General features: G+C 37.1%; 1 protein-coding gene across 4 annotated transcripts in view; it reads right to left on the bottom strand.

Moving 5' to 3' along the window:
- CCDC93 (coiled-coil domain containing 93) overlaps window positions 1–19,596 on the bottom strand; it is a 53,852-nt gene that overhangs the window by 22,958 nt on the left and 11,298 nt on the right. For all 4 annotated transcript variants that reach the window (XR_007507607.1, XR_007507606.1, XM_049813552.1 and 1 more), the window contains exons 6-12: window positions 19,273–19,329; window positions 14,402–14,502; window positions 9,248–9,287; window positions 7,708–7,800; window positions 7,177–7,227; window positions 6,011–6,097; window positions 1,243–1,359 (exon numbers count right to left, since the gene is read on the bottom strand). Coding sequence is in view for 2 of the 4 variants with exons in the window: in XM_049813552.1 (XP_049669509.1) it covers window positions 1,243–1,359; window positions 6,011–6,097; window positions 7,177–7,227; window positions 7,708–7,800; window positions 9,248–9,287; window positions 14,402–14,502; window positions 19,273–19,329 (546 nt within the window). In the remaining 2 variants the exon portion in view is untranslated. The remainder of the gene's footprint in view (window positions 1–1,242; window positions 1,360–6,010; window positions 6,098–7,176; window positions 7,228–7,707; window positions 7,801–9,247; window positions 9,288–14,401; window positions 14,503–19,272; window positions 19,330–19,596) is intronic.

Genomic DNA, 19,596 nt, shown 5'->3' with positions numbered 1-19,596 from the left:
TTTACTGAAAGGAGATTTAAGTTTTGAAGGGATAAATATCCTTTAAATAAAAGACTTTATTGCTCTGTTAGGGACTATTTTATTCTCATTTTAAAAATAAATAAAAAAATAAGTCAGGTCTAGTAAGAGGCTGAGCAGAAAGGTTTAAAATCTAGTGCTCCCACAGTTATACTGTAGTAGGTAAGGCTTTCAAAGCTACCATTCTTTCACTTCTGTTGTTTGTAAAACTGAACAGATCACTGTCTCAAAAAATGTGCCATACAGACACCTATCTTTTGGAACCCCTGTACCGCCAACATTTAATAGGTAAAACCAGTTAAGATGTAGGCAATAAGACATTACTGACAAGATCAGAGCAAAACAAAAGAAAAAACAGACGAAGGCTGCTGAAGCAGTGCTGTACTTGACAGAGTATCAATCACAGAAGTCATCAGCAACAGTTTTTCCTCAAGTACTATTTGTGTTTTGGCAAACTCTTCCAATTACTCACTCTGATGCAGTATGTTTTCATCAGATTCTGCAAGCTAAAGATGGTATGGTGCTGATTACAGCAGTATGCATAATTAAAAGCAACATTTCATTAATGGCATAGCTTTTCCACTTATACTTTTCCAGGCTTAAGTGGCAATAGCATAAGAAGGTTAAAATACAGGAATGGTGGTTCTTGCTCTTACTTATAGATATGAACAGAGCATCAGTGACAAAGTCAAGAGTCTTTCCCCCCTAAAACAAATGTGAAGATGTGAACCAAGCAGTGACTGTGCAAAAACACCCCTAAACAAACAAACAAGCAACAAACCCACCTTAGTCATATAGCTGGCTCATATAAAGGACAGGAAGTGATAAAGTCATTTGTAGCATATTCTAGAGTAACTTCCTAAATTGTTTCTTTAAACTGTGAAACCAGCCCATTCAACACTATAGCTAACAAGTCAAATGCAGATACTCTGTTTTTCTCCAAGAGAGGTATGCAAAAAAAAAAAAAAAAAAGGAAAAGCATATTTTGATTAGCTAGCCCACTCCTCACAGACAGGGCTATACAAATTTTTAACATAAAGCCAGCCACACATTGTGTTAGTAATAAATGTACAAGCAAGACATTCAGAGATGCTGAAATGAATGTTCAGCATGACAAACTGCTGGTACAGAAGACAGCTTGCAAATCTTTTCTGGATGGCAAAAACTTCTGTGATCAACCACATTTATGATTGTTTTCTTCTTTATTACACACACAATACTTACCTCTTCCAGGAGTCTGTTTTTTTGCAAAATCTGCTTATTCAGAGATGCCACCTTCCTTCTATGTTGTTGGGCAGCTCCAAGCCTTTCTGGTCGCTCTTCAGCGGAAAGCTCAGATTGCTAAAATGAACAGTAACAACAGCCTGTTGGATCTCACACCATTATTTTTTGCTTCTTCAGCAGCTCAGGAAATACTGAAGTAGGACACACCTGTGATACTTACCAAGAATTGTGTCCCACTATCCAACAGAAAGAATGACTTACCAATTTATCTCATATAAAGATAACAAAGCAGCTAAACAACTGAATTATATCCCAAAGGAAACAGGTAAACTAAGCTAAAAATAAAGTTAGGTTCCCTGGGACAGGTGGAAAATACTACAGCGTACTAGCAGAAAGAAATAATTTTTTTCATCAGCATTACAGTTAAACCTAGTAGAGTTCTTAAATGGAAAAAATACAAACATTCTAAAAACCACCTTAAGCGGTGGTATTTACTGAACTTGTTGTATCATTGATACTCCATACCCCAATAAGTAGATCCAGAACTTTCAAAAGCCTTGAACAATTATCTATTTAGATTCTGAAGTACCACCCTGGATGCATCTTTATGCTGAATGACAATGGCATACTCAGTGTGGTAGATACATTTACCACTCTAAGCGTTTTTTTATGTGTGCATGTATACTATGGACACCAGTCTTTGAAAACTACTCAATCCAGCATGCATTGCCAAGAAAGTGTCTCATAAATACATAATGAAGACAGCAATCTGGATTCAGTCTCCTGTTCTCTCTGAATTGTGAAAGGAAAGCTGCCAGAAATATTGTTTACCAGGAATAACATTTAGAATAGAAATTGTCTATTTGCAGTAGACAAAAGAATGATTAAAAATCAGTGATAGCTCAATGTCTAAGTCACTATTTGCCTAAACATTATTTGTACCTTTTGAAAGTCCTCACTTTAATACTTACAACCACCTGTTAGGGTAATTCGCTTCATGCACTCAGACTTCTTTTTCCAGTTAGTCCATTTGCCAATATTGCATTAGAAAAAGTTCATTTTCAAGTACTTCAGGTGCTAATTTGCAGAGTATGTCAAAGACTTCAATACTAAGTGCTTTTTGAATCATTACCAAATGTTGACAACCACTGCAATGTATAATCAGCAAAAACATTACAAGAAGTATGAAATACTCCTCACTCATATTTGCTTCTGGTATCCACTCTAGGCAGATGGGTAAGCAGGTCTTCATTAACAGCTTAATTTTAAATGAAAGTAAGAGGCAAAACCTGTCTTCCTGTTCTCAATTTTCTATGTTATTCATATTCAAGAGCAGCTTGATGATTTGTTAGACTTTCACATCCACAGCAAGAAAAGACCAATTCTGACATCTTAACCCAACAATTCACATCCTTTCTTTCCATTTGTTGAGAAAGGAAAAATGCCTCTAAGCAACACGTATAACACTGAACTATTCAACAAATGCACACTCAGATTTACTTATTCCTCTCATTATGTAGCCAAATCACATTCCCTCATCACGTCATGCATTCTAAGACCCCATCATTCTCACAATACAATTAACCTATCTAATATGCATAATATGCAAATCAAGAAAACTGGAAACGCAAGAGAAAAACACGAGCTAAACCAGTCTGAGACTGATCTTGGAAAAATAGTAAAAATACATACAGTAGAGCTTTAGCAGAAAGAAAAGGTCACGTCTCAAGAAGTGGACTGTTAAAGCTTGCTTTTTGAAAATGGGAATTAACCATCACTACAACACAGAAGTTTCTGCAGAAAAATCCTTCTGGTCTGCAAATGAAAAAGTTAGGGTTAAGGCTCATGCAGTCAAAGCGGGCTAAGGATCTGCTCTGCAGCAACACTATAGCTTTAAAGTTACTGAGGAATTGGGTTCCAATTGGTGTAGAAAAATGCATCTTTCAGAATAGAAGGAAGAAAACACAAATTATAGAAGCTACTTTGCTTTTGACATTCTTGCTGTTACCTGGCCTCTTACTAGACTGAAAACAGCAGTTGCCTTTTGAACATAATTTAAGAAAGCTGTATCTGAGCACTAGCATCTCTGACTGTTTATCAATTTGCTACTCTATCTCAAAACAAGAACTCAATTACACATGACAAAAAGGGGTATGTGGATACATCCTTCAGCTTTTCTGTTAACACACAATATTCCCACCACTGACAGGTGTAGACTCACTTCTTCATTCTTCCATGTTTCCTGCAACGGCCCTACAAAGATTTAGCCAATTCAAATAAACAAGTTAAACAAAAAGTGTTAGTAGCCTCATTTGGTATGACAGAATCTGTTATATTAAAATGCCATATTAATCATGCATGAGGATCACTAATCTGTGGCAGCTCAAAAACTGCTAGCCAAAATAAATTAATAATTCTAGACTTTAAGAGCCTGCCTCCCACTGTTCACATGTAAAAGTTTTACATGGGAACAAGGAAGGAAATATACGCAATTAATGTTATTCTTTGTAATGAGATTCTCTCACACACATTAGTGCTATAGACTTTCCAATAATTAAAGAAAGAGAATTCAATAATTACTCTGCAGAACTTTGCATTCTAAAAAAAAAGTCTCTGTACAAAAATACAAACTTTGTAAATCATTTTATCTCTTCATGTTCAACCACCTCCTACAAGCAAACAGACTTCAGAGATTTAGATCTGTGACTAACTCCATCATAGCTGCCTCAATTTGAAGTCCACTGTCTGAAGCCCACTGGGGGAAAAAAATAGAGAAGCAAACAGACTCCAGCCCCGTAACAGTTTATATCTGTTTTCAGTCAAGTTCCACATAGATCTTTAGCAGTCATTTCAATGTAATTTGCTGCCTTTTTTCCCTGACACCCCCAAGGCTCAGGAATCCAAAGATGAAGATCACTGTATCTCACTTAATCTTTGAGAGTTTCCTCAAACAAACAAACATACAAAAATATCCAATTTAGTATCTTCCTTGAACGACAACCCCTAACCATACTAAATGGCTGAAATGCTTATTGTATGCTACTTCAACTGACTGTGTAGGGTGCATAGTACTCTCTGATACAGGATTCTAGAAGTCTAAAAATATTCAGAGTTAACTTCTCAAGATATAAGCAACTTGCAAACAGCATTTGAAACTGTTGAAGAGGACTCTCCTCCAGGCATTTCTGAAGGGGCTAGTTTTGAGACAGCACTTCTCCAGTTCTAGTCATTCTCTTATTTTACCAGGGAACAGGCTTTTCCTCCTATTCTAGTCCTAGAAAAACCACTTGTTATATATGACTATACTTGTGAATTCTCAGAGGAAGAGTCCTCCTAACACAGTAAAATCAAAGCTACTTTGAATAATTGGCCTTAGAAAGCTGGTGATGAATAGACAGATAAAAGCCACGTTAATAATTTTCTGCCAGGATTTTTTGGAAAGTGAGGAACAACACTTTCCCATTTACCCAGCAAGTTAACACAGCAGCAGAAAGGAGGGGCAAATGCAGAAAACTGTATGATTGATCTTCTGCAAAAATGCTATCTTGTAAGAAAGGTCCTGGGACATGGCAACATCACATCTAGAATTTTGTTTGCCAGCTATATTTACTGGGCCTGTGGATTCTGTTAAGACTCTGGTAGATAAATAAGCACTGCTGTGTTCTTCAGACTATGTATAGTTACAAGGGGTTAAAACTATTAGAACTCTAGCCAAACATTGCTGATGCTTCAATAAACTGTTTGATAACATCCTTAATCCTCTTTTCCTATCACATGCACGCACACACAGAAATTTCTTTTTGGTCACATCCAGTAGATTTGAAGAGCAATATATTTTTGGTTTGACTTGAATCAGTTCTTACTTTCCAGAGTATTAATCACTGTTCTACTATAATAGTCAAGGTCCTGCTGCCTTCTCTCAGAACAGAAGCACTTTAACATTGAAATATGACCCTTGGGCTTCTGTTCTTCCAATCCTTTATAATAAAGAAAGGCCAAGAATTTGCTATAGAGACTCTGTTGAGTTATAGGGTTTATCTCCCAAATGGGAAAGCGCCATGCCTCATATGTGTCAACAAAAAGGAAGAAATATGAGAAGACTATTGGACAAATTAGAGCGACCTATAACTCATATCTGGCAGTGATGTATTGTATGTATTAATTGCTTGAAGAGCCAGATTTTGTTTTCATGTTACTGTAAAAACAATCACAGTTGAACACAATAAATGGAACCAATAGGCACATTTAATTGCCTTAACTTCTAAAAGCAACAAAGGTTTGCTTTTGATGATACTAGATTCAAAACTAGAGATCCAGGGCACAACTGAGAATTGGAGACTAGTGCGAGTAAGATCCCAATGTCTGAAAATATGAGTGGAGGAGGCCTAGATTTTTCTCTGAGCAGGCCCACAGAACTGTATTTCTGTGCTTAACACTGAACATTTTTTAAATGCATTAAGAGTTTAGGGCTCTAGTTCGAATAGATATCAACTCAGGCCCTTCTTTATTCATGAAAACATTTAAGCAGGTGCTTAAACCCTAACTACTCATGAATACAATTCAGGAATATACACAATCACACCAAAAGCTTGTGCATGTTTAAATCTCATTAAAATACTTTCCTGAATCCTGACTGTGCTGCTGTCCACAGCATATATAAAACAGTGGTGTTTCAAGAGAATCATGGCAATTAAGTTGGAAGCTTAAGGCCTAAATTAAGAAGCCATCAAACATGACCTGATAAAACACAATCAGGTAACACACTTACCTTTTCAGCGTATTCTGACACTATTTGCTTGATCTCATCTGACTGGAGTCCAACAATCTGGCCAACTGTGCTTGCTGTCAATTTGCCCTGCAATTGTGTCAAGAAAACATCTGGAGTTTTGAAACTGCCTGTGCTTTTTACACAGCAATTTCACCAAGCTCGAATTTTAACAGACACGTACAAAACCTTTACACTGGGTAAAAATCTCCAATAATAATAATAAAAAAAGACTAAGAAGCATCCCACCTCAAAAAACCCTTCACTGATGGAAATTTCTCGCTTACAACCTTCTAGCGAATTTGAATTCAGATTTTCAAAAACTTCTGTGTTCTGTATACTGAATTTTGCATGTGCAGTAATAAAACTATTAGACCACATTTTGAGCCAAACTACAAAAATGCAGATGTGTGAAAGAATGCACCTTTCAAACTGGATGCAGGTACAAAAACAATCTTCACGTAGAGCTGAATTCTGCAGTGGACTTCAGTAGTGTCCTGGTTTCAGGACAAGTAGAAAGCACGTCAATCAACTTTGAGACTAGACTAATTACTACCTTTTTTCTTCTGTGACTTCACCATAAACAGAAATAATGTTTAACAACTTAATTTATTCCCAGTCCTCTCACCCAGAAATCAAAATGTAAGAATTTTCAAAATTACAACAGCCTACAAGTTCCATTACATCATTAACTACAATTAGTGAAGAAGATACATATCCAGTATTTTCAGTGTCTTAGACTACTGGTGTTGTTTATACATATCAGTGCTTTGAAAAACACCTTGAAAGGCATGCAATTTTCCTCCACTCTCCCCAGTAAAACCATTACTCCTCTGGATATCTTCACAAGATGAATAAAGGAAGATCATACTGCATCATACTGGGTAGCTGCACTGTGATGTCTTTCCCCTGAAGTTCTGCTTGTAGAAACCAGTTGAAAGAGGCACTTATTTATATTGCTTTTGTCATTTCAAGGCAAATGGTTAAATCACCAGCCTCGTAAAAATTACTGTCTTCCCAATTCAACCATCTTTTCTTGCACTTCCTTCATGAAAATTTAAGCGCAGTCATTCTAAGACTTCAGACTCACCATTAACCCAATTTTAGGAAAAACTGCCATAATCAACCATAATTTAAACAAAGCTGTATCAGTTTTAAATGCTGCTTACCTCTTCTGTTGCCATTGCAGCCATTCCAGTCATCAGAGTTTTAATGCGAAGCTAGGGCAAAATATGAGGAATTACACATAACAATTTATCTATCATTATTTAACTAACTTCCGCCTAGTGACAGGGACACATGTATACAACTAGTATCATATAACATATATTTCAATGCATGTAATGGGACAGTAAGTCTATGAAAGTTAAAGAAGAGGTGGCTAAAGTTACCGAATTTAAGGAAAATTCCTTATAACAGTACAGGTTCACTTGGAGTATTCAGCTCCCATTGTCAACTGAAACCTGACCTTTTAAAAATGCTCAGATATCCAAAACAAAAGTTGAATTTTTTTGGTATTAAACATCAACAAACATTTAATTTTGTGCATCAATTTCAGGTTCCATATTTTCCTGTGGGAAGCAACTTTCTCTTCAGCTAAGCATGGAAATTTTCCTTCTTGCAGAGAATGACTGGGCAGTGATAACTGCTGCCCTCCCCCCAAGTTAGTAACATCCATGCCTACTATGTACGTGGCACACCTCTTCAGCGGCCTGCAGGTCCTCTTCATCACAAGGCTCAGCTTTTCCCGCTGCTGCAAGCCCTGGAGGTAGCACAATCTTTTTATCTTCAGCCTTTTAAAGAAAAATTAAGAAAATACTGCAGCTAGTTCCCGTGTTCTTAAGTATTAAGAAAGACAGCAAGGAGAAAATTGGAATATAGCTGTTCTGTTTTTACAAACACATTTCAGCTACTGGAACATCCTCACGCTCCAATTCATGCCAACTGAAATGTAACCCTCACTGATTTCACAAGTATTCCAGTTGTTCAAGACAGTGTCTCTGGCTTGCTATGGACACATCTGGGGAAAAGATCCCTTATTCCACAGCCTTCCGAGAACTACCAACCTCACAAGACAACTAGCTACTCCAGCATATGATGTCTGCTATATAGAAGAAAGCTTAATTATTTTTTTTTTTTTTTACATAAATCATTTTTTCTAACTTAATTTTGGTATAACAAACACACATCATAAAAAAGCGTAAAATTGCCTAGTTCAGTCAGAAGAATTCGTACCACTAAACTAATGAGAACTGGTGACAGACTCAATTTCTAGGTTACTCTATTGCACCACTAACCTGACTGTTTAATCTTCCACTTCTGCCTTACTGGAGACTTAATTCACACAACAAACATGATGACCACCTAATATACTATATTCCAAAATCAGTAATACTTTTGAAGAAACAAAATCTATAAACATAACTGCAGTCTGGCAGTTACTTTGAGGGAAAAAGAGGTATGCCTAGATTGGGAAACATCTCCATTTATAAAATTTAAATGCTAAATTTGTATGCAGAATATTGACATAATGAAGAAGGCAACCTTAATATAGTCAATGTATTGCTAACTCCAGGACACGCTTAATGCATTTCTTCATTAACTCTGTAATAAAAACTTGTAGCCAAAGTAATATCTGCACTGAAATAATAAAACTGCAAATACTCTGACAAGGACATTTTGTGCTTCCGTAATCATCAAAAGCACAGCAAGGATGCTACTTTTCAAGAGGCACTATGATTTATTTATGACATGGTATCATGTTTCTCTATCATATTAAATAACCTCTTATGTAATAAATGCCTACAAAATTTCTTGCCAAGCTGAATGGTTCTTTGAAAAGAAAAGGGAAAAACTCTTTAACGATCACATCATGGAACACTTAGTTAAAAGGTACTAACTAAACAGACAGGATATGGCATTACTTCACATTAAAAACCAAAACAAAACACCCAAACCCCCTTTATTCTAAGCAAAAAATGTTTGCAAAATGTGATCTTTGAGTAGAGATGAAGGAAACTCTTTAAAAAAAGAAGACAGTAATCACAGAAGACAGTAATTACATCTTTCATGGCATGCAGATATTTAGTTCCGGTTAGTCATTTTTAAGAGATGGTAATAATAGAAGTTATAGCTGTTTATTCTGTTGTATTCCTTTAAGATCTTACAGTAACCAACATTTCACCAAAAACAATGCAATTCTTCCCACAATTTGAGTATTTAAAATTAGTATTTTTTTACCTGTTCTGTTTTTCCTGGTTGTCTGCTAAATCCATATCTCCTAAAAGAACAAGAGTAACACGAAAGAAACATATTGTTGTTTATAACTTTCACAAATACATTGTTTCTATCAGTTTTCAACATAAGAAATGCAGTAAAAATTGAATTTTTTAACAAAACCAACAGCCAGGTTCAGGTTAGTTTTGGAACGTTTCAAATAAACTAAATAAGCAGGTACTGTAACATATTTATGGAATAATTTCAGTTCCATCTAATGCTTCCATCATGATTTGCAAATCTAGACTGTTCGTAAAATATTGTCATGTAAAGCTCATGAAAGGAAAAAGCAATGCTCTCTTTCCATTTGGAAGTTAATCCTGAGCTATTAGCTATATACTACTGAATTCTGGAAAGGCCTCAGGAAATTGTCAGTGCAGCCTCTACTCCCCCAAAAATTCATGCTTGTGTGGTTTGATGAATCTGCAATTTCTTTCTGAAGCATGGCATTCAGAGTTTTAAATATATACTCAAATAAACTTTTTTATATCTTGTTTTTTGAGGGAGACGAAAAATTGACATTTGAGTTATGTTATTTTGGAAATATTATCTTAAAGAAACGACAGGTAGAAAGAAATTTTAGATACAAGCAAGCAATCATCTTCAGTATTGTAAAACACTAAACCCAGCATGTACACAGATAAGAAAAGAAGCGATGTTCCTGATTGACTAACTTAGAGCTACAACTGTTTAATTCCTTAACTACTGCAGAAGCAGGACTATTTATAAGACTTTTATGGCTAAAAGTTAAGTGATCCTCAGCATCAGCATCAATTGTCATCCATTCTCCATTTATTCAACACTCAACAGGTAAATTCAGTCATATTTTACTACAGCATAACTCCAAGCTTTCAAGAGTTCCCCACACGAAGTTTTCTCTGCATTTTAAAGTGTAGCAGTACAAAGAATGTGGCAGAGCATTACCCTTCCACCAAACATGCATGAAGTTGTATTAGTATAGAAGCATTTGTAAGTAGTATTGCCATTAACGTATATCTGTTCTCGCTTTTTGCAGGAACGCAATTTTAATTTCACATAGATAATTGCATCCAAGTAATGAACTGCACCAGAACAGCAATAACAAAACCTGAACCATCAGTTATATCAACAGAGAACCCAGACGCCTCCAAGGCTTAACATTTCACCCCTGCTACAGGAACTGACTTTATACTTTGCTGAAAACCTATTGATAATACGCAAAGATGTGGTGACGAAAGTCCTTAGCTAAAGCAGACTATGCAACTGTGTGGAAAGATGCTCACTGGCATCACTCCGCTCTCAAGCCAGACTCTGGCCTACCACAGGCAAGCTCATTTGTGAGAACCTCTAAGCTGGAGGCCACAGGATCAAAACACAATTTAGAATATGGCACTATCGCTGGCTGTATCTGGAAAAATGCTGTGTTTGGCATCAGGACATTGCAAGATCCTATAGTATTTGTAGGGCTGAGAAAATTAACTTTCATGATTAGTGTGCTCTGAAAGGATCCATTTTTATGATAACCAAGGGGCATTTAGGAGGAAAAAAACCCCCTCTAGTCACAATTTTCTACAACTGCCATCTACATGCATTAAAAGAATGAAAGGTTCACTTTAACCATTTGAACTCTAAAAACATTCAACTCTATTTCTAAATCCACCGAAAATTTACTATTTGCCTTTTTTAGCAGTGTTCTAGTTCCCCTAACAGTGTTGAACAGCGGACAGTAGTCCCTACTGCCTCCACAGACTTCTGTACGTATCTCAGAGTCCTTGCACTCGTTAGTTTATCACTAGGTTCACGGTAGACACTATCACTTTCCTTAAGAGTTTCTCTACCAAAACACACAAAGCAGATATTTGAGTGCCTCGATAGTCTCATTTTCTCAGATGTTCTTCATTTTTGCATGATATCGAAAATAGTTTTCTGATTGAGTTTCACGCTTTGAGACTTCATTAAGAAATCATTACCAGAACACATTCAAATCCTGCAACTATCCTAATTTTCTCCCACTTCCATCCAATTCATGTTAAACTCTTCATATCAAATAGCTAACTGTATTTGTCTTTTGGCAAGTACTGTCCTTCCTTCATATCACGAACTTAAATAAATGCCCTTCAAACACTGAATACTACTTCTCCCTTTGTTCTTCTGCTAGGGCTCTGCAATACCGTCAAGATCACCTCAACAAATACTGTCTAGAAGAAGTATTTTCCTTCCCAAAAGCTCACAGGTTCTTGGTCATCTTTCTTACTGATCCCAAGCCACTCCTCATACCTGTGTACTGATGCACACAATACAACAGAAGAACAGTTCCCTTATACCATCAACACCTCCTACATTCCTGTTCTCATTTCCTCTCTCTGTACTTAAACCTTCTCCATCATCCATTTTCATTGTTTTTTATATTAAAGATTTATCTGGTTTTTACAGCAGAAATGAGCTTTACTTAGGCCTTGACTGTTCCACAGTACCTAAAGCTAAAACAATTTGTGAGGATCTATAGAAAACATCTTCTATTTATTTCAATTTTCAAGCTGTATAGTGATTTGAAGTTTTACCCTTCTGTTTTAAAAACTAAAATTACTCTAGAAAAATCATACACAAAAATTCCCTTAAACTGCACAAGCTATTTATACTCTTTCTGTTTATTAGGAGATGTCTATTGACACCAATATGTAGTAATGACACTGAAACAGTACAAGACTACAAACAGACAGAATAGGAGTACAGCAGGGCTTCATTTTATCAATGATTTGGATGAGGGGATCGAGTGCACCCTCAGCAAGTTTGCAGATGACACCAAGTTGGGCAGGAGGGTCTGCCTGCTTGAGTGTAGGGAGGCTCTACAGAGAGATCTGGACAGGCTGGATCGATGGGCTGAGGCCAGTTGTATGAAGTTCAACAAGGCCAAGTGCTGGGTCCTGCACTTGGGTCGCAACAACCCCATGCAGCGCTACAGGCTTGGGGCAGAGTGGCTGGAAAGCTGCCCGGCAGAAAAGGACCTGGGGGTGCTGGTTGACAGCCGGCTGGATATGAGCCAGCAGTGTGCCCAGGTGGTCAAGAAGGCCAACGGCATCCTGGCCTGTGTCAGAAATAGTGTGGCCAGCAGGAGCAGGGAGGTGGTTGTTCCCCTGTACCTGGCACTGGTGAGGCCACACCTCGAGTCCTGTGTTCAGTTTTGGGCCCCTCACTACAGGAAAGACGTGGAGGTGCTGGAGTGTGTCCAGAGAAGGGCAACCAAGCTGGTGAGGGGCCTGGAGCACAAGTCTTACGAGGAGCGGCTGAGGGAGCTGGGGCTGTTTAGTCTAGAGAAGAGGAGGCTGAGGGGAGACCTTATCACTCTCTACAGCTACCTGAAGGGGGGTTGTAGCGAGGTGGGTGCTGGTCTCTTCTGTCAGGTGGCTGGAGATAGAACAAGAGGAAATGACCTCAAGTTGACACAAGGGAAATTTAGGTTAGATATTAGGAAAAAAATTTTTACTGAGAGGGTTGTCAAACATTGGAATGGGCTGCCCAGGGAAGTGGTTGAGTCACCATCCCTGGAGGTATTCAAAAAGCGAGTAGACGGTGTACTGCAGAACATGGTTTAGTGGGCATGGATGATGGTTGGACTCAATGATCTTGAAGGTCTTTTCCAACCTAAATGATTCTATGATTTTTCCATACCAGCTCTTTGGATTCCCATTGTGAGCACTGATGAGCTATCAATGACCCGATCTAAATCTAATCATGCATGTCTTCTGCTGAAGAGTAGAGGAAGAAACCCACATGCCAAGTAGAATAATCTGTGACACTGTCACCAACTTGCAAATTCATTTTCATTGGGGAGGGACGAATTGGACTCTAAAATGGATGAGGTAAATCAAGCCTAACTCCTTACTAGCATTACCAAAATGATAAGACTCATTCACGACTACAACCCACAGAATTTGTGAATACTGTACATATAAACACGTATATATATAAACATAGAAGCATAGAAGAGCCACTGTATTTCCTTGTAGCTCTCTGTGTTTTGAACAGATTAAGCTCATTAGAGCAGCCAGTCATCTTAGGCTTTTAAATCAGCTTGCTATACTTCAGATACCTGCACTGAACTCCACTGGTGGTGGAAGGAAGGGAAAAGTTCTACAGTTAACCATTTGTATATAAAGTTTATGCAATGTCAGAAGAGCTCTGCTGAGTAACAGGACACCCAGATATCTCCCAATAGTTTCATTCCACTAGGAACACACAGAGGATTTCACTCCACTTTAATGGAAAATAAGCTGAAAAATGTTAATTTGTCCACGCTGCCCTCACAAAATACCACCATGAATGAAAGGGGAAGATTATAAGCAATCTGCAACCAGGACACTTGCTGATTTCAACTGTGTGTCAAGAGTAAAAGGAAGGTACTCAAAAGAGTGAGACCAAAAAAAAAAAAAATCTATGGCTTTGGGGGAAAAGGTGGCACAGAAGATACAAAAATTAATTCAAGTATCATTTGCACTCATGAAGAGCTCAGACAGCAGACAAGCTGTCTGCATCACTAAACTATGAAAAGAAAACTGGAAATAGAAACTAGAAATAGAAACTCTGTTAATGTTATTTTTCTGTGTTAGGAGAACTCTCAGTAAACCAGAGGGACTTCCTAAGTGCAAACCTTGATAACTTCATCTCTATATAGAAGCCTGCAGAAAGTAAGATGACATAGCACTAAACCATGATTCAGCCTCCTAATGTAACAACCACATTAGAACTAGAAGCAGCAGCAATAACATCAGCTCCTTTCTTCCCCACTTCCTGGGGACTGCTTGCAAAGAGGCAATATTGACAGACATGACCTAGAAGCATCACGAATTTCAGCCATTTTTGTAAAGCAAAGAACAAGCATGTTAAATAAACATACCCTACTAGCAGGATAAAGTCAGAACTTGAGCTCCCATTGTACAAAACATTGTTCACAGATGAGGACTGTCCAGTCCCCAGAGGATTTACAGGGTAAGCAAACAAAATCTGAAACCAAACAGGAGTAAATCTCAAACAGTTTGATTCTCAAGTAGCAGACCACCCCCCCCCACATCCAAATTTTATATGGAATGCTTCTAAATACTCACAGTACAAAACCCACAGACAATTAAATGAAGCTTTCACCTGCCATATTCCAGAAGCGTAGCATGAACCTTTGATTCCTCATCTAGCAGTTCTTCAGCTCCCTTCTGACGTTTATATTTTCTCTGGGGTTTGTAAACCTCCTGTAAGACAGTGACTGAATTCAGAGCTTGCAAAAGGCTTTGTTAAAATAAATGATGAATTGTTATATAGAGTGATATATATCACTGTTTGCTTTCCAACTCAATATACCTACCCTAATAAACATCCTTCACTTTCTCTTTTTGAATTACATGATAAACTCTTACTGAACTTACTTCTAAACAATTTGCTATAGGACCTGTCTTTCCAGAGTTTAAAAAAATTATACGTGAGTATTTAACAACAAACATGATTTCTTCAACCATCTCCTCCATCACACATCAAACAGTCAACATCTATTAAAAAAAGGCCCTATGATGTAGCCAATAATGCCAGTGTCTGGAAAATTTACCTCTTTGTGAGTTAATTCTATTTTTAATCTCTTTTTAGATAATTAAATGTAATTATCATCTACTCAGTGATCACAGGTTACAATGGAATTAAAGCAGATTTTATTGCAGTTTAAGGAACAAAAATATCTTAAGAAGTTTGGTACTAAAATCATTCGATCTCATGCGACCCTATAGCTGGACAACAGCATATCAAATAAAGCAATGATTCACAAGTACTATTTTGTGCTGAAAGAGCTACTTCCAATTTAAACCCAAATGGAAACAAAAGGACAGAACTGCTATCCTGACTGTCATCACAGACACAACTGTTATAAGCACATATTTATGGCCTAGACTAAAGTACCTTTTTTCTTCCTCCTTCAATATACATCAACTATGCCACTATAAAAGGCTATATAACAACATTAGAAAAATTATTCTACCTCAAGCACAAACAAAACCAAACCAAAAACTAAACAATAAAAAAAAAATAATGAGATCCTCAGCTTTCCCAAAATTAGAAATTGGAACCAAGATAACATTTACTTTGACTGGAATTATTTTTGACGTTTGTTTGGTGAAAGATTAGCGCACAGTAAGTCTGTAATACAACATTTCTGTTTCTGGAATAAAGATTTTGAAGTTAATTGAAGTCTAGTATTTAGTGCTATCCTGCTAGCAAGGATACTGGGAAAAAACTTAACTAAAAACCTGTGATCTCAAAAGATTTTTTTTTTTTACTCCAATTGATATTTTTAAAAAATTGTCCCCCTCAAATATATGACATTTTCTCTTCTCCTGTTTCTGAAATTATATTCCAGCCCTTGTCACAGCAGAGAAAAGCTTCATCACCACCACCAAATAATCAGCATCAAAAAGGAACACCCCCCTCTCTTCTGGTCTGTTTTACATTCATGTATTTTAAATTCTTTGAAGGCCAGGCTCAGAATGCTTTGAACGAATACCTTACAAAAACAAAAGTTGAAATCAAAGCTTGGGCTTTCCACACATACATTTAATTTCAGAAAATGCTATTCACATGGGACAAAAGATTCAATGCAAGAAGTTGCAAAGATTCTAAAAGAAAATAAAAAAGGAAGATGATTTTTTGCCTGATCCGACTTTTTGTACAACACAAACTATTATTTTCAACAAGCAATTCCTGCACCTTAACATTGCTGAAATAGCTTTCAATCTTTTTCAAAGCCATGTAATCCCAAAGTAGAGATTTCAAACAAGTGAAAATAGACAGTATTCCTTGGCAAGTTTCTCCTGAATTTGTCAGTTACCCTTTGCAATTTCTACTTCATTTCTAATCTCAATTTCTGTCATCTTTTTTTCCAGCTATTAAATCTTGCTACATTTTTGACTGTCACATGAAAAAGCTTTTTATGATCAAGAATCTCCCACAAAATGTACTTCCACACCTACAGAAAAGCAATGTAAGTCATAAAAGTAATTATAGTTTTTATGATGGCATTCTATATTATACTTGTGCTATACAAAGTGTAGGCATCATACCATAAACATTAGTCTTGGCATCAGATAATTGAGTAGTTGAATAAAACCACTGCAAGATAATCTCAATTCACTAGACAGTCACCTTTCAGCAGCAGTAGTTCTTATTCCAATAACCATTACTGATATTTAATATTCCCTTTACTAACCTTTAGGCCTGACCGTGACCATAAATCTCACTGTATTGTCCCCTTGAGAAGAGAAGGGTAGGTCCTTAGACCAGAGTTGTAATAATGAATTCAGACAACAGACTAATCTTTCACTCTTGCTGGCCCTATTTTAGGAAAGTGGGTTTCTCCTCCAATTCCAACGCGTAATGATTTAAAGGTGACCTGCAAAAGAACCTTCATCTAATAGCCACCTTCTCCTTCTTCCAGTTCCTATGGACAGATAGGAAAGCTTGCGCACCTTCTCCCCTGAAAATTCACTCTGTGTTCTTCTAGACTGCACTCGTGCCTTGATGCCTTAAGAGATCTCACGAACTAATCTTCTATTAATAACATCAGGTGCCAGCTGTAGAAGATATAATCCTGACAGAGCTCATATATTTAAAGAAGAGGTGTTTGTCTAAAGATACCCCGAGTAGTGATGAACAAATGTCAAAACTTTATCTACCATGAAGATGCACCTAAAAACTAGAGATCAGTGATCCAGAGAAGACAGAATACACCTTTATCAACCATGCAGATAGATCCGAACTGGGGAAAGCAGCCAGCATGCTCAAAGGCAGGAGAGCTATTCCGAGATACCTGGACAGGCTAGCTGAATGGTACAAAATACTACCAAACTTTTAAGACTGTACCTTGTTAACTTTGCTTTCCTTTATCTGTTTCATTCTTGGACCCCGAATATGGAACTGTTCCCTTAGCTGCAGAAGTAGACACATGCCTATCTGATTCCAGGACCATGACCTATGAATTTTAAAGTTACAGCCCTAATATACTGGGCAAGTGAAAACCAATTCACTGGCTTCAACCACCAAAGAAATACCTGATCTGGCGTACATGTACCTGCTTCATCTTTGCCATGTCATTCTCTTCAAGCTCAAAAAGTGATTTCAGAAAACATGCAGGCAGATACGTAAAGGAAACCCAAACAAGCACCATGGGACTTTGGACAAGCCATTTGAATGAACCTGACATTTAGTAAGTAACTGCACACTGAAAGTAGATTGCATTCCTTCTTTTCAGACAAGTTCTCCAAAAAAATTGCATTAATTAAATAAAATAAACTTAAAACCCCCAAATTATTAGAACATAAAAACTAAGCCTTGAAACCACCTCTGTTCCTCAGCAATCAAAGGGATCCCTTCATCACTGTTAATCAAATATCTTATGTATTTTTTTAAATGACACTAAAAATTCTAGGTACTGATGTCTCGTAACAGAATTGTGATTACTTTATTTCTGTCTCTTCAGTGACAAGGTTGGTATCAGCCACTTGGATACAGAATCTTTAGTGCTATTTAAAGATAATGCCAGTAGAAAATGGACACACTTGAAACACATAGAAAATTAGGACAGTTATTCTGAGAATTGAAAATAAGCAGAAGCTCAATGAATTTCAAGGGCTACTTGATACAACACACATTTGGACTTTGCTTTCTTACACAGATTTGCATTCTCTCTCAATTTAAAGAGTTATACAGGTGCACAAACAAAACAATAATATTCATTTACAAGAGGAGCTAACTTGTAAAATGGAAAACAGATGTCACTGGAAAGACAAGTATTGCTGGTTGGAGTAAAAGACTCATCGTAAGTCTGCTAATAATTAAAAAAACCCAACCAAACCATGGGGAACAACAGTTAGACACTGTAATTGAAATTTTCAAAGCAAGAGTAATTATTCAAATAGATTAACAAGGGATTTGCATTGGTCATCACCTGGAGACTTTCATAGCAATGTTTTTCTATAAACATATACTGTCATTCAACCACATATATTAGGCTCAGGTCCGTTATGCAAGCTATCATATAGCTCGTTATACTGGCACTTAACACCTTTATCCATGGACAAAGAGTTATGGGTGTCTGGCTAGAGCTACCTGAAATAGCATTGATTTTCTCAGAAGAGTCAGGTTTCACCATGTATTCAAGAGCCTTGGAAGTGTCCCATTCAAAGTATACCCAGATTTCTCATCCCTTTTCAAATGCTGGCCTGTGAATTTATCGATCAAGATGGTCAAAAAAAGGTAGTGAATTGTTGGAGTCAGAAATGGTGACTTGACAGTCCCAAGCAAACAGGGAAATGAGAGAGAAAGCCAAGGACAGAAACTCAAGTTGCTAGCTAGGCATCTGAATTCAGGTATAAGACAGTGATACAGCCTATGTATTCTGCATGTCACTCCTGGTAGCATTCACCAACAAGCTTTCAAAAAATATAAAACAAACAGTTTATCCAAGAGCTAGAAGATCTGCATCTGAAGAGGGAGAACACAAGTGATACCACCTTTCCCAACCAACATTTGCTACTTGGAAGAAAACATTTCTGAAGTAGGGTGTGTATTTTCACTGATAATTACAAGTAAAAAAGACAAGTTCTGAAATGCAGACATTTAAATTGAGGAGAATGTAATTTTGATTAATTTCAAGATAAATAGTCCAACTGCTGATAGCTTCAAACAAAAACTTAAGTCTGCTGAGGGTTTAATAGCCTGTAAGCTACTTTGTGACTTTTGTTTGATAGTGTGGAACTCCACACTCTCTGTGCAGGCAGTTGATATGGTTTAGCTACTCATACAGTGCACACCTAAAAGGTTTTCAATCTGATATGTTAGGATTTGAGAGCTGTTCTAAGAATGAAGCTCGACATGTAACTTAATCGGGACCTTCTCAGAAGAAAACCCAAGCACCAGCTGCATTAAACAGAATTAACCACCACCATTTCATTACTAAAACCACGTGCTTCTAACATACTTACAAAGATATCAGTAACAGTTTTGATAGCCTTTTCTTTTCTTTGCAAAAATTCATCATCCTGCAAGACATTAATGGAAGTGATTAAAAACAGCAGGAATGGAGATTAAATCTCAAGCACTGTAATAAGTTTAGCAAACAAAGTTGTCAAATAGTTTCTAACCAGGCTGACCAATTATTTGATGAAATGTTAGTAATTTCCTGTAACATAGGAAAGTATTTGCTTTTCTCATCAGATAGGTAGGTAGGTCTTCAAAACTGTATCCAGATCAGTAGTCCTTCTGCTTTCTGCTTATACAGTACCTGACACAAATGTAATCCCAGCCCA

The sequence above is a fragment of the Accipiter gentilis genome, chromosome 1, assembly GCF_929443795.1.
Source record: "Accipiter gentilis chromosome 1, bAccGen1.1, whole genome shotgun sequence".
NCBI classification, from domain to species: Eukaryota; Metazoa; Chordata; class Aves; order Accipitriformes; family Accipitridae; genus Astur; species Astur gentilis.
This window is presented reverse-complemented; position numbering and strand designations above follow the sequence as displayed.